Source organism: Manacus vitellinus, unplaced genomic scaffold (genome assembly GCF_001715985.3).
Source record: "Manacus vitellinus isolate BGI_N305 unplaced genomic scaffold, ASM171598v3 scaffold_6_pilon, whole genome shotgun sequence".
Taxonomy (NCBI): Eukaryota; Metazoa; Chordata; class Aves; order Passeriformes; family Pipridae; genus Manacus; species Manacus vitellinus.
The window spans coordinates 7040591-7055101 of record NW_021940750.1 but is presented as its reverse complement, the minus strand read 5'-3'; the positions used below and the strand labels follow the sequence as shown (position 1 = coordinate 7055101).

Here is a 14511-nt window from a genome sequence, read left to right as displayed (position 1 = left end):
CCTCCCAGCCAAGCCCATTCAAACTGGAGGTTTATTTCTCTGCAGTCCTTGTTTGCTCTCAGATCAAGCCCTGGATGTGTCAGTGTGACATCCTCATTCCCCTGCAAACTGCCGGAGGAGCAGGTTTTGGTGTCATGTTAACACAGCCATGAAAGTAAGAATCACGTTTCTTGTAGAAAGAGCTGTGAGTGCACGAGTAAATATATCAAAGCACAAAAAAGGCAGGAGTAGATCTGTGCAGATGTGCTGTTCACGAGCTTCACATGATGTGGGAGGGGAGTTGGTGTTACTCTGGAGTCTGTAAAGCTCTGTGCAACCACATTGCATTATGTTGGACAAGTGAATGTTTTGGAAAGAGTGTAGGTACAGAAGTGCTGATAGAAAGAACAAGAAATTTCTGTGCACTGAGCTACATGGTCCTATCTTGAGGACCTTTGGTGCAGCTTTGTGAGGCATTCTTTTAAAATTCCTCTAAATAGCTGGAAAGCAGAGGGAAGGAAAAGAGAAACTCAGTGGCATATCAGAGCCTGTGTGGCAAAAGGATTTGGTTTAGAACCTGGAAACAAAGTCCTGGATTCACTGATATGAATAGAAATTCACTGCAGTTCTTTAAGTCTTGATGAGTACATCTCTCTGAGGCATGTCTGTCCTCAAGACATTATCTTCACATTGCCTGTGTACCACACTGTATGACATAGCCTTAGTTTTATTACTGAAAATAAGTTCTGTCAGAAGCACAGCATGATGGACATGGGATAAAAGAGTTGCTTCCACTAAGCAAATAAACTATGGCTTTAGATTCACACGTGAATATTTTGTGGATAAGTTTATGTTATTTGATCTTTTACCCTTTGGCACTGAGTTGTGGCTGACTGAGTGGGCAGGAAAAGGGGAAATGTTGACTGTGTGGCTAGAGCACAGGACTGGGAGCCATAAAAATCCATGTGCTTCCCCTGGTTCCCCCAACTAATTTCTTGTGTGAGCTTGGTGAAAAGAAGGTTCAACTTTGCCTGCCTCATATCCTCCTCTTTGTCAAATGGCAATAATAATAGTGACCTGATCAGCTTGAAGCCAAAGCTTGATTAGTGATTCCAAACATGCTTGACATTTTTAATATTTGTAAGATACTGTAAATGTGAAGAGTTATTTTCTTCCACACCATACAATAACCACAGATGTGGAGCTTCCCTTCCCTGCTCTGGGAGTAAAGCAATGGAGAGGAAGAAGAGAGAAGAAATTATGGGTCAGGATTGAGATACAATGACAGAATTATGAGAGAAACATACTGTTCACACCACTAACGGATACAAGACAGCAGACACAGGTTGTATGCAGACCAGGCATACATACTTTGTTAATCCATTTAAGATTTTTTTTTCTTCATTCTTCCCAGTGTCATTATTGCAAATAACCACAGTTTTATTGGCCTCAATCCTGCAGATTCATGGTGCTCAGCAGGGAATATGAGGTTGGCCTCTAGCAAGGGTGTGATTGGAAGCAGCGAGCTGCAGAGAGGGAAAGCTGGGTGTAGCTTTCTGCCTCCAACAGAAGTCCTCTTCCCTGCCAGGCTGGAGACGAGGGTGGAGCCCTGTCCTCAGGAGGAATGGCCATATGCCCAGCCCAATTTGAGTTCTGTGCATTCATGCCCATCCCCCTCTCTGCAGCAGGTAGAAATTGTGGGGCTGCTGAAAGCATCTGGTTTAGCAGTGAAAGGCTGGATGGTGCTGAGATCCCCAACCAATTTACTGCATTTTATTCGTGTATCTACAAAACATGCCCCACTTGTGCTGTGCAAAGTCAAGTGTCGACCTGCTGCTATTTCTGCTGATATGCAAGTTACTGCAGGGTACTGTACAGCAGGTAATCACCACTGCACTGCCCTCCAGCCCTTCTCCACAGCAGCCAAGATGGTGGCTGGATGTCCTTAGACAGCAGCGAGCCACCCATCAGGACAAGTGCTGTGACAAATCTCCTCACTCAAGGCAAGGAGGCATTTAGGTAGGGTGACTTGGATGCAGAGCAGAGTTTTATTCCCTGGGGAAAGAGCAGTGTAGATCAGTTATGCACAGGAACTTTTGTTAATGGTGAAGGAGCAGCCAGACATGAGCTCTGCTAGTTATTTTTGTGGAGAAGGGAGAGAAAGAAACAGAAAAGACCTTGAGGCACCTTCCATTACTCACCGTAAAGGTGAAACAATGACATTGGTCGGCATCTCTGCATTAGCTGAAGCGGCAGCTGAACTGTCACAGTCCCGGTGTTCATGTCAGCCTGGCATGGGGTGGCTTCCTGCCATCCTGCCCTGCCTGCAGGCAGGGAAGCATCCTGGAAAGGCACCAACGGCTGCAGTGCAGCCAGGTTGCAAAGTCATGGGAGTAAGCCCTGCCACACTGAGGGAAGAGCAGGTTGGTATTTGCTTGGTTTAGAGCATTGTTTTCTTCTCCAGCTGGTTCAGAGAAGTGTGAATTCACCATGGTCCTGTTCAAATGGACACAAAATATATGCAAAATACTGTTCTGGTCACTTGGTAGTGCCTTTGTTTTCTCACTTTGGACAGCTAGACATGACTGCCTGAGAAGCCCAGGACCCTGGGCATTGGTCAGGGAAGTAATTATCCTTTATTTTCATCTGATGCCATTCCCTCTGGAACACATCTTTTTCACCAAGTTAAAGTTCAAAATAAACCCCACTCCACACCCCAAAGTCTCATACCAAAAGAAGAATTTGATAGCTGACAAAATAAACCCAGAGATGCGGGGAGTGAAGGAGGGAGGGAGAGATTTTTGCAGACCTGAAGTTCAGAAGACCAAGTTTTTATATGTATTTCTCTACCCCTTTTCAGATCCCTGGCAAAAAGTGTCAGCAAGGGAATGGTTAGGACCTTCATGCCAGGAGGGACAGGCTCCATTTTCTGCACACACCTTTCGAAGCATTGCTTTTATCCAGACCACTGTGCTGACTGCTCTGTATTGTCCAGGAAGGTTCCTAATGCAGATTATGCCCCCATCTCAGTCCCATGGACAGTTTGATTCAGTGGCAGGACTTGCTTTGCATGTTGTAAAGATGCTGAGCGCTTTTCTCATAATTACTTTTAATAATCAGTGTCAGCTGGCTTTCTTAATTTTTTTCTGCTTAAACTCTGTGCCAGCAGAATCTACACAAAGGAACTTTGAATGGCTGTGTAAATAATTAATCATTAGAAAAGGAAAATTTGGAGAAGAAACTCAATAATCAGTGAATGGCTTCTAAGTGGCAAAATCTGGTTTTCTGTATCTACCTGGGCTGAGAGGTTTTCAGTAGCAGCGGGGATAGTTGTTTCATATTTTATCCAAATGCACATGTCCTTTGCCATTAGATGGTAGAGTCTCTTGGTGTATTTACTGGCAAAGTTTGCTTTTTTTGTACCTAGGAAGACTACATGACTGGCATGCACATTCTCTGCCTTTGCCCCTTTGCACACACAGTGCATGTTTGTGCAAATGCTGCTGTGGTGCTGCAGCAGGCACGGCTCCAGGGTCCACACGCCAGGTCTGTTCCCAGGACTGAGATAGATCTGACTCCGTCTCTCTATTTTATTTTTTTTTTTTTTACTTTGTTATTTTTAAATTTCCTTCATTTACTGTGCAAGGCAGCCTCCCCACCTCTGCACCGTGGTGGAGAGATGTGGGCAGGCAGTTCCATCCACAGCAGGCTGCCAGCCACAGGGGCAAGAAGACAGGAAGAGCCAGTGAGCCATACAGCCAGCACCCACACCCACAGACATTAAAACTGCTCCAGCCGGCTCATCACTCTGCAGCCAGCCGGCCTCAGCTGCTTTTTATTTTACTAGAAAATGTCATGCTTTGACTCAGAGCTGGATGCTATAGGGATGAGCTTTCCATGCATCCAGCTGGTCCCAGCCTGCCACCAACATGCCAAATATGTAGAGTGACTGCAGACTGTGCTTTGCAAGGTGCTTCTGTAAGACACTGTCAGTGCTCCCCATGGCTGCTTCCCCACACGTCTTCAGTTGTGGTAGGCAGCAAACAGCCTTGTGGGGGGCTCCCTGTGCCAGACAAGCTCTCAGCACCCCAACAACATGCTCACCATCTTTGAAGACCACTATCTTGCCTTTCTTCTGGGTGGGAAGCTGCCTCACCTTGCAGGTAGAAAAAGCAGAGGCACTAAATTTTGATGGCAAGTGCAGGGACACAGCGCAATTTGCATTCAGCAGCTCACTCTCTTTTGCCCCCAGTGCACACCAAACATTCACTTCAAAATGCAGTTGGGCGAGACACTGATTTTTCCAACCCGCAGCAATGCAACGCTGCAAACTCCAAGTGCCTTGCTCCCCTAGGGATCCTTGCAAAACACTCGGTCTTTTGTCCAGGTATTTCTTCTCCTGAATGAAATTGTGTCTTTAATTTGGCTGCCCAGCTGGGCACTCCTGTCCTTAATCCTGCTCACTGAGACACGTTCAGCCAAGGTGGCAGGACTGCAGGCTCTCCCTGTCACCTCTGCTGTTTCGGGGTGTGGGGACACCTCTGAAGCTCCTTGAAAGAGGGGATCTGCGATGCCCTGAGCACTTACACTGCTGTAATACTCAGCAGAAGAGTGATGTTTCTTTCCCCTTTCTCCTCCTCTCACATGCAAGGAGAGGCAACTAACCCCTGGGTTAGTGCATGTTAAATACTCCTTTAGGGACCATTGGACTGGGTACAACACTGCCTTCCTGCCAGCCAGGAAGTCTGTTTGGTTGCTTGGTGCTTGCTTTGAGGCCTTGGCTCTGTTCTCCATGTGGGCTAAAATGACATGCCTCTAGCTTTCACTTTTGATACCACTTCTGGGACATCAGAGCTGATGGTGTGGCTTCCTCAAACAGTTATAAGTGGGGAGGTTGCTTGACTCTTTCATCTGGACAAAGAATATTGCTTGTCTTAAAAGAGCCTTATATTTTGGTCTCATCTTTGGTGATGTGGCAGGGACAATCTGCCTCATCTCTGCCTGGGATGCTTCAGACTAACCTTATAGACATCAGAGAGCTGTGAAAGCTGGGATGAACATGCAGAAGAATCAAAAGGCTTTGCCTAGACTCACCTACAAAAGTTCTCATCTTATTTATCTGAGCTTTTGGCTTCCTTACATCTTCTCCATCTGATATTTGCACTGATGCTTTGTTCTGGGGGTTGTTACTGCAGCTGAATCTGTGGCAGATGATATGTCAGCTATTGTCTCTCCAGTTCAATGCTTATTTCCACTGCACTCTCATGCACCATCATTGCTGTGGTTTTCCCTTGTATGTAGCTCCTTATCTCCTTTGCAGCAGTTTTACTTCCATCTTGCCACACCCATTTTGCTGGCTCACCAGTAAACTTAAAATAAGTTTCTCTCCTGGAAATGAGCAGTGCTGACAGCTTTCTGACTGCAATGACTTTCTTTCATATTGTTGAGTTTCTTCTCTTTTCCATAACAATTTTTTTCTCTTAGATATTCCAGCAAACATACCAATACATTATTGAGTTCCTCCTTGTTAGTGACAATTAGATCTCCCTTGTGCCAAATGAATGAAGCGCTGCAGTGAGCAGCTTTCTCAGGGTTACATTAATAAAGCTGTGATGCACACACTTGTCTTCTCACAGTGCAGTTGAAGGTCTTCCTGCATTTGAATAGTCCTGTACTCCAGGTACAAAAATATCGGCGTCCCAAATCTGCCTTCTATCTTTTTGTGGCCTTTCAAAGACATGCGTATGCTGTCTTCTGTTTTGATGTAGCCAGACTTAATGGAAATATGCTTCTACCCTCTGGGTAAGTAGAAGAGTGTAGGTTCCCTGGCAATGAGTCCAGTGGTGGTTTTCTTCCAGTGCTGTATTCACTCACACATTGCTTTTAATAGTGTAAAAGTTACTGTGTTTTTTTCATCACTCTAAGCAAGTAGATGGGAGCCTCCGATCAGCTGTTTGGCAGATGTTAACCAGAATCAGAGGTCCCAACTCAAACAGCCAGAAGGACAACTCAATGAACAAGAAATCAATACCAATAGCTGTAAGACACAGGAATGCAGAGACCTGTTTGAGCCATTCAAAAATCTCACAGGAGAAAAGGTAACATTCTCTGAGAGTAAAAGTAGCGATGTCTCTCATTCTTTAAGGCATTTTGATTTCTTATGTTTGCTGTTGCAAACAATGATTTCTGCTTTTTGCATTTTTTACAACTTTTTCCACTTGCTGCTTTTCTATATTTTGCTGCTGTTTTGAAAGACTGCATTTAAGCTGAAGGGTTTTTTTTCTGTATTTTTCTCTCCCCACTTTTTTCCTTGTTAAGACAGAGAATGAGCAAGGTCGTAGAACTTCTCTAGAAAAGTTCACTCGCAGTGTGGTAAGTTCCTTTTCTTTTCCCTCCTCCGTTTCCTCAGAACTTCATTTTTAGTTGGGAGGAATGTGGATGCTTGACTTTTATTTCATCCTTTATTTTTGCAGCTAGCATCTTTGCAGCTTCTCTCTTAATACTGTAGCTCATCTAAATAGTAGCTCTAGAGAAGGGGTTGGGGGTGGGGGGCAGAAATGCCAGAATGCTCATTCCAGCCTATCATCATTGAAAAAGCAAGTTGATTTTTGTCTAGAATTATACACAAAGTTGTCTTTTTGCTGTGTTCCCACTACAGTATTTGTTGAAGCTTTTCCTTGCTCAATGAAGTAGAAGAGCATGGTTCTCATAGCACCATTGCAACAGTATCCACGTGGTTCCATAGTGCATGGTTAACCATACCATCACATACATATCCACCCACCACACTGCAGCCGCTTCCTCCGCTGCCCCCACCTGCCAGTGCTCATGTAAATAGTGATGTGCAATACCCTTTGACTCACTCACGGTACCAGCACTGGAAAAGGAGCACAGTAATAGCAAGAAACATGAAACACTGTTAAATCTTTTAGACAAGGGGATGATGGGGTCTCAAGGGCAGATGTCCTCCCTCTCTTGTCCTTTGCTAGTCTCCAACCTCTAGCCAGTCCAGGAGGGGGAAGCTGGTCCAGTTGGGAAGGAATGCTGCAGCACAGGGCAGCATTGAACATTGACCAGGGCTGCTTCTCTCCAGCCCCCAGGGTAGGACTCCAGAGCTTGGGCAAGACTAGCTTGTTCCACTTGCTTTCAGGGATCTGTCTGTGCAGCAATTTTTCTTGAGAACAGAAAAAGCAGGGAGAGGGTGCAGGACCAGAGGCAGTGGAGGAGCAGAGATACTGGACAGCACGGGATGGGACAGGCTTTGTGCATGGAGTGGTACAGAGCAAGCACAGTACTAGAGCTGAAGACGTAGCAGCTGGGTCAGTGGGGAATTACTCTTGTGTTGATTATTATCAAGTACAATTTAACTTGATATGTCATATGGATTTGACATACTGCTATGGTCTTCATGTATCACCCAGAGCAATATTTCACCGAAACTTCATAGACTTTGTTATGGCTTTATAACAGCTTTATAATGAAGGCATTAGACTATATGTATATACAGTACATATTGTGTGGTTGACACACCTGAAGGACAGGATGCCATCCAGAGGGACCTGGACAAGCTGGAGAAATGGGCACATGGGAATCTGATGAAGTTTAATAGGACCAAGTTCAAGGTGCTGCACCTGGGTCAGAGCAACTCCTGGTATCAATACAGGCTGGGGGATGAATGAAAAGATCGAAAGCAGCCCTGCTGAGAATGACTTGGGGGTGCTGGTGGATTAGAGGCTCGACATGATCCAGCAATGTGCACTGGCAGCCCAGAAAGCCAGTCATGTTCCATGCTGCATCAAAAGCAGTGTGGCCAGAGTCGAGGGAGGGGATTTTGCCCCTCTGCTCTGGTGAGACCCCACCTGGAACACTGCATCCAGCTCTGGGGTACCCTGTACAGGAAGGACATCGACCTGTTGGAGTGAGTCCAGAGGAGGGACACAGAGTTGATTAGAGGGATGGAGCACCTCTCCTATGAGGAAAGGCTGAGAGAATTGGGATTGTTTAGCCTGGAAAAGAGAAAGCTTTGGGATGACCTAATTGTGGCCTGCTACTACTGGAAGGGAACCTATAAGAAAGATGGAGAACACTTAGTGACAGGACAAGGGGGAATGGATTAAAACTAAAAGAGAATAGGTTTACATTAGATATTAGGAAAAAATTCCTTACTGTGAGCATTGTGAGGCACTGGAAGAGATTGGCTAGAGAAGTTGTGGATGCACCATCCCTGGAGGTGTTCAAGGCCAGGCTGGATGGAGCTCTGAGCAACCTGGTCTAGTGAAAGTTATACCTGCCCATGGCAGGGGTTTGGAACTAGAGGATCTTTAGGGGCCTTCCAATTCAAACCATTCTATGATTCCATGATATTCTTGCTCATTTGTGTATGTATGTATATTTATATAAATCTAAAACATTTTTACATGCAGATGGAAACAGGAAACTGCACAGGTAACTGTGAGCTGTCGTAGAGCAAATACAACTAGAGCGGTTCTTCCTGATGCTGCTGTGCTACTGCGCAAGCAAACCCAAATGTAACACACAAGGCTTTGTAGTATATCCACTGGCAGACTTCCTGGGGAATGTATTTATATAGCTAATGCATATGCACACATTTAAAATATGTTGATACAAAATATATCACTATGCCCATCTGCATATTTACTACTTTCTAAGAGTCTGCCAGGAAGAGGAGTAGGCAAGATTATTTTTTTTAAAGAAACTATGCAGAAATATTTATACCAAGTGGTAAATTCTGCTCCCAGATTTGCCAAATACATGAAAGAGTAACTCTCACTTTACTAGACTGGCTGGGTTTATAGTTGCAAAGCCAAGGATGGATTTTTCTCTTGCATTTGATTTGAAGGGTAACTTGACAAGCTCAGTTTGGGATGGTAGGATTAAAATGTAAGTAGCTGCAAAGAAAATTGTTGTAGATTGGTCGGCACTTTTGTTCATTTTTGTCTTACTGACTAGCATACTGTAAACATTTTCTTTCATTTTTCTTAATACAGATATCCAATGTCATCTTCTGATGGCACAGTAGCTATCACAACTAGGAAGGGTCTAAATTTTTTATACTTTGTATTGTGGCAGTTTGTCACTTCCATCAGATGAGAAAACAGTCACTTTGTTGGCATGTTATAATGTCCTCGGAAGACAGCGTTACCAAATTGGGAACTTTATGGTGTACTCAGGGGACTAAATTAAGATCAAGTTAATTCTGCATGCTCTAGTTCTCCAAAATGCACTGCAGGTCCCCAGCTGTGTAGGAGTGGAGCAATACAGCAGCCCATGTTCCCAGAGCTCCACTGTGCTTTAGTGATTGCTCATTACAGGATCGCATATTCAAGCTGTCCCTGCACGGGCATGATGAAGTTAAGTGTATGGTTAAGGTTTGGCTGGAACAGACCCCCAGTGTTTGGCTCTCTTCAGCGGGGGAGCACTGAGCCTATTTTGCAAGCAGAATAATATGAGGTCACATTTCTCATAGTCAACTTGTCATCTACCAAGACTCCCAAGTTCTTCTCTCCAGGACTAATCTCTAGTAGGTCAGCCCCCAAACTGTATTGGTACTTGGGGTTATTCCTCCCCAGGTATAGGACCCTACACTTGCCTTTGTTGAACCTCATGAGGTTTCTCTCAGCCCAGCTCTCCAGCCTACCAAGGTCCTGCTGAATGGCAGCACAGCCTTCAGGTATATCAGCCACTTCCTCCAGTTTTGTATCATCAGCAAACTGGCTTAGAGTGCATTCTATCCCTTTGTCCAGGTTATTGATAAACAAGTTGAGTAAGACTGGACCCAGTATTGATCCTTGGGGAACACCATTGATCACAGTCCTCCAACTGAATTCTACCCCACTGACGATGATGCTCTGAGCTCTGCCATTCAGGCAGCTCTTCATCCACCTCACTGTCCATTCGTCTAACCCACATTTCCTGAGCCTACCTATGAGGACTTTATGGGAGACAGCGTCAAAAGCCTTCCTGAAGTCAAGTAGACAACATCCGCTGCTCTCCTCTTATTGACCCATTCTGCCATGCCATCGTAGAAGGCTATCAGATTGGTCAAGCATGATTTCCCCTTGGTGAATCCATGCTGACTACTCCTGATGGCCTTCTTTTCTTTTACACGCTTGGTAATGACCTCCAGAATTATCTGTTCCATCACCTTTCCTGGGGTGGAGATAAGGCTGACCAGTCAGTAGTTTCCCACATCCTCCTTCTTGTCCTTTTTGAAGATGAGAGTAACATTAGCTTTCCTCCAGTCATCAGGCACATCTTCTATTCTCCATGATTTTTCAAAGATGATGGAGAGTGGCTTAGCAACAACATCTGCCAGCTCTCTCATCACCAGTGGGTACATCCTATCAGGGCCCATGAATTTATTGGTGATAAGTCTACCTAGCTGATCTCTAACCCAATCTTCTATGATGAAGGGGAGGCATTTCTCCAGGTTTCTTCTCTTACCTCTCAGGTCTGGGATTCCTGATGGCTGGCCTCAGAAGTAAAGACTTGCCAGACTCATTTCCAGCATACTCTAATGATGTTCCTATAGACCTCCGGTGTAGCCTGTTCCTTTTTCCACATCCCAGCTCATCCATGCAGATGTCTTTCCCTCTTTGCCTAATTTCTTGCTCATGGGAATACACTGGTCTTGAGCTTGGAGGGTGTGATGCTTGAATATTGACCAGCTCTCTTGGACCCCCTTCAATTCTAGAACCCTATCCCATGGGATTCTTCTAAATAGGTCTTCGAGGAGGTCAAAGTTAGCTCTCTGGAAGTTCAGGGCTCTGGTCCTGCTTACCAATTTGCTTCCTCCATGCAGGATCCTGAGTTCCACCATCTCGTGGTCACTGATTGAACTGAGGTCCTTGAAGGCTTGGCCTTGCAGCAGCAGTACATAGTCTGTGCCACACACTTTGTCATGCACAGATATGCTACCTCCTGGGGCAGTTCCCAGAGGTCTAAGCCGGCCTGGTGGGGGGCTGCCCAGCCAGATGTGCCCCACAACCTTCATACTCACTGGGAAACCCTGCCAAAGGTATAGGAATTGGAAACATAATGCAAAACTTGGGGTAGAACTCCAAGAACTTGGTTTTGGATAAAACAATGAATTTTAACGTAAATTGCATTTGAATGTCAAGATTTAAATGTGGATTTCAAGAACACAACTTGGAGACGTGTAATTTTGCAAAAATATCAGGAAAATTATTAGTTGAGGAATAACTCAAAGACACTTACAACAAGGAATAAAGTGACCTGACTGTGTTTGTTCTTTCTGCATCATTATGATTATTAGTAAGGTCATAAGAATATTTAAAATGTGTATTAAAAATTCTCTCCCAGCATCAATCAGTTATTGTTTCCTGTAGTGCTCTGGAACTTCAGGCTAATTGAGAACCTCCCTCAAATAATTTTTGGCTCATTCTTTCTTCAAACAAAATTGATTAATTTTGCTATAACTTTTCAACTGTGATTAGCAACACAGGGAAAACATATATCTAATGTTGTTACAGTTTGCTTTTGCATCACTGTATGAAGTTGGGGAACTTTGTTCCACTAACGCCACTGTAGGTGGCGTAGAGCCAGACCAGGACCATGGAATTAGAGGTTCATGATCCCTTCCTTGCTCATAATACTGTACTTACAGTGTTGCTTTCCATACCAGAGCTTGTATCCTTGTATCCTGCTTGTAGCCAGGATACCAGACACGCCCAACTCCTCAGACAGTGAGTCTTCACTTGAGTGAAAAAAAATCAGACTCTCTAGGTTTGCCTGTTTTAGTTGCTTGGGTCTCACCATCTCTTAATTGACAAAGACAGGAAACACTTCAGAAAGAGAAACAGTAAAGCTTTGTTGACGAACTGCAAACAGTATCACAGGCTTTTTGTCTCTTTCTTGGGTTAAATGCCTCCCTTGAAAAATCTTTCAGTACTCCCAGATTGGTCATCTGCACCGGTGGAAAGCTGTACATCTAGGCTTCAGGAGTGTGGATTTGGAGCAAGTGGAAGTTGTCTTACCCATAGGGCTCCTGCTCATCTCAGGGTCATAACTCAGGAGACAGAGATGAACTCCAGACCATTTGACATACTTTAGCAAGACACTCTGGATTCCTGCTAGCCAGCGAGAGGCTTGCCACATGGATCAATGGGGAGTAAGAAAGAACAGGGTTTTACATAATTTTTTATACCACTCTTCAATTCGCACAAGCTGCACTGTTTCATTCCTCTTGGCTTGATACTTTTGACCAGGAGAAGGCAGCTCATGACTAATGAATGCACCAAGTTTTTGCATCAAATCTCTCTGAAAGCCAGGTGCTATCTGATCTGCATTACGGAAGACACTGACCGCAAGATTTTGACAGGGGAATTTTCACTGTGGTGATTGTTCATCTCTTAATTCCAGGTCCTTACAAAGTACCATCTGATACCTTGGTGCGATGGCCAAAAGGGGGTTGTGCCCACCGCTGTACAGGTCCTTCTGTACCAAAGGGCATAGTTTGCAGTGCCTCCCTGTCTGGTTTCCCCTTGGAGTAAGGGAACATCTGTCTGATCCACACCCAACAGGCCAGGTATCCTCAGCCTCCTCAGCTTACCTGCCAGAAGCCTGCAGCTGTGATGTCAGTGTGCTTCATGGCAGGCCCCCACCACAGCCAGGCCATCAGCTGTGTGCTCCAATGGACCCAGCATCGTGGTCATCAGTCATCTAGTGAGCATAAAAGGGCCACATCTGCATGGTGCAGCAGAACACTACAGGGCATGTGCTGCCCAGCACTGCTGTAGCAGAGCAGTGGCAGATGTCTTTTCTCCTCTGTTCAATTTTGAAGAGTCCTCAAAAAACACATAGGCAGCACAATGATAGGATAAACATCACAGTACCTGACCCCTTTGGCCCTATGCCAGGCTTTTGTGCTGTGGAATCACAGATATAAAGCTAGGCTGACTCTTCCATGCTCTCTATAGTGCCCTGGGGAACAGTCGATCTCGTGGAGTTGCAGAGCTGACAGTCTATTGCTTCGGAGCACTTACTAATCCACCTCATTTTAAAAAGGATGGCACTGTGCATGGTGGCAGGTTTATCTTATTACAATTTTCCTTTTGAATACAGCAAGGATTGACATTATGAAAGCAGAGTTAGCCTGTCTTCTCTCCCAAGTGAAGATAAATGGCATCATTAAAATCAGACATCATGTATCATATATGTTATAAATAATACCTAGTATTGAGGTAGTAACTTAATTTTAAAGACACACATACACACAAATCCATATATCTACATCTCTCTTTTCTGTCATATTTCATCATTGTACTAATTAAAAGGAGCCTGCTATACTATTTTTAGCTCAGCAGTCTCAGCCTAGCTGTTTAAACTACTGTAGTTTTCCATCTGCTTTAGAAATTATTTAATAATCAGATAGACAGAAGCTTAGTTCTCATAAGCTGAGATGATCCTTCAGGGCCAAGAGAGAGGGAAAATATATCTTAATGAGTACATTTAGGGGAACCACTGCTGCTTTTGTCTCACAAAGGAAGCCACCAAGTCTCTGCCTAACTTGTGCTGGTAGCCATTTACATGTAATAAAGGAGAAAACAGGAGGGAGTTCCTTTGTTACATCTTGAGTATTATCTCTAAAAGCAGCAATGGGTACTCCAGCAGTAACAGGGATTAAACCTATAGATACCAGCTTCAACAGGTAACTTAGGTAACAGGTAACTTAACTGGGCCATCAGGCTTGAATTCAAACTTTCCTAAAATGGTTATATTTCAAGGAAGGAATTTCCCTGTAAGAAAACAGGTGTTAAAATTTCTGGCTCAGTATCAAGGTGGTGACTCAGTGCTGAGATCTCTGTCTTTTATTCCCAGATGACATTTTTTTAAGAACAACACACACTTTTGAGACGATCAGAGTTCTCAGTCTTTGTGCTTTAAAGGACAAGAGATTGGACAGACCAGTGATCTATTGTTTAGGCAGAATTTTTACAAATTCTGGCTGAACTGACTGATGTGGGACACCGTTAAGCATTACGTTCCTGGACTGAAAATGGTCTTTACCTGAAGAAAACAAAGAAGCTCTTGAGTGTCTCTTCCACTGTCTGATGACAGAGAGAAGACTTGCACAACCTGGGAGAAGGGAGAGGCATTTGCTCTCCGGAGCCCCTTATGAAACTCAGCCCAAGTGATGGCAGGACCTGTCAGCTCTGGACAAAACCAACAATGTCAGCCAGAGGGTGCTCCACAGGACTGTGGAGGGCAAAGATGCAAATGCCAGACTTCTGGTTGGATATTGGAGTCTGTGGGAAATGCCTTTCCCTGTGTTTTCCCTGCTTCCTTCCTCTAGCTATAGTGGTCCAGTGCAGTGGAAGTGTGATGTGCACAGGCTTGCCATGGCTGCCTGCAGCTTGCATGTGATACACTACAGGCTGTACTTTATATTTCATCATTTACACAGTCTATAAAGAGTGTAATACTTAATGGGAAAAGCAGCCATCATGATAAGTCCTAGAGGAAATGTGAGTATGTAGTGAGACTGAAAGA

At 44.5% G+C, this 14511-nt stretch overlaps 1 protein-coding gene across 4 annotated transcripts in view; it reads left to right on the top strand.

Annotated features, from left to right (window-relative positions):
- The window catches only part of RGS6 (regulator of G protein signaling 6), a 265417-nt gene that overhangs the window by 241453 nt on the left and 9453 nt on the right, over positions 1-14511 (top strand). For 2 of the 4 annotated variants that reach the window (XM_018082734.1, XM_018082732.1), the window contains one exon: positions 6298-6351. The exons of 1 other annotated variant lie outside the window; for it this stretch is intronic. In XM_018082734.1, the coding sequence (XP_017938223.1) occupies positions 6298-6351 (54 nt within the window). Of the gene's footprint in view, positions 1-45; positions 155-6297; positions 6352-14511 lie in introns of those variants that run through there. One more of the 4 variants, XM_018082733.1, reaches the window with a different exon arrangement.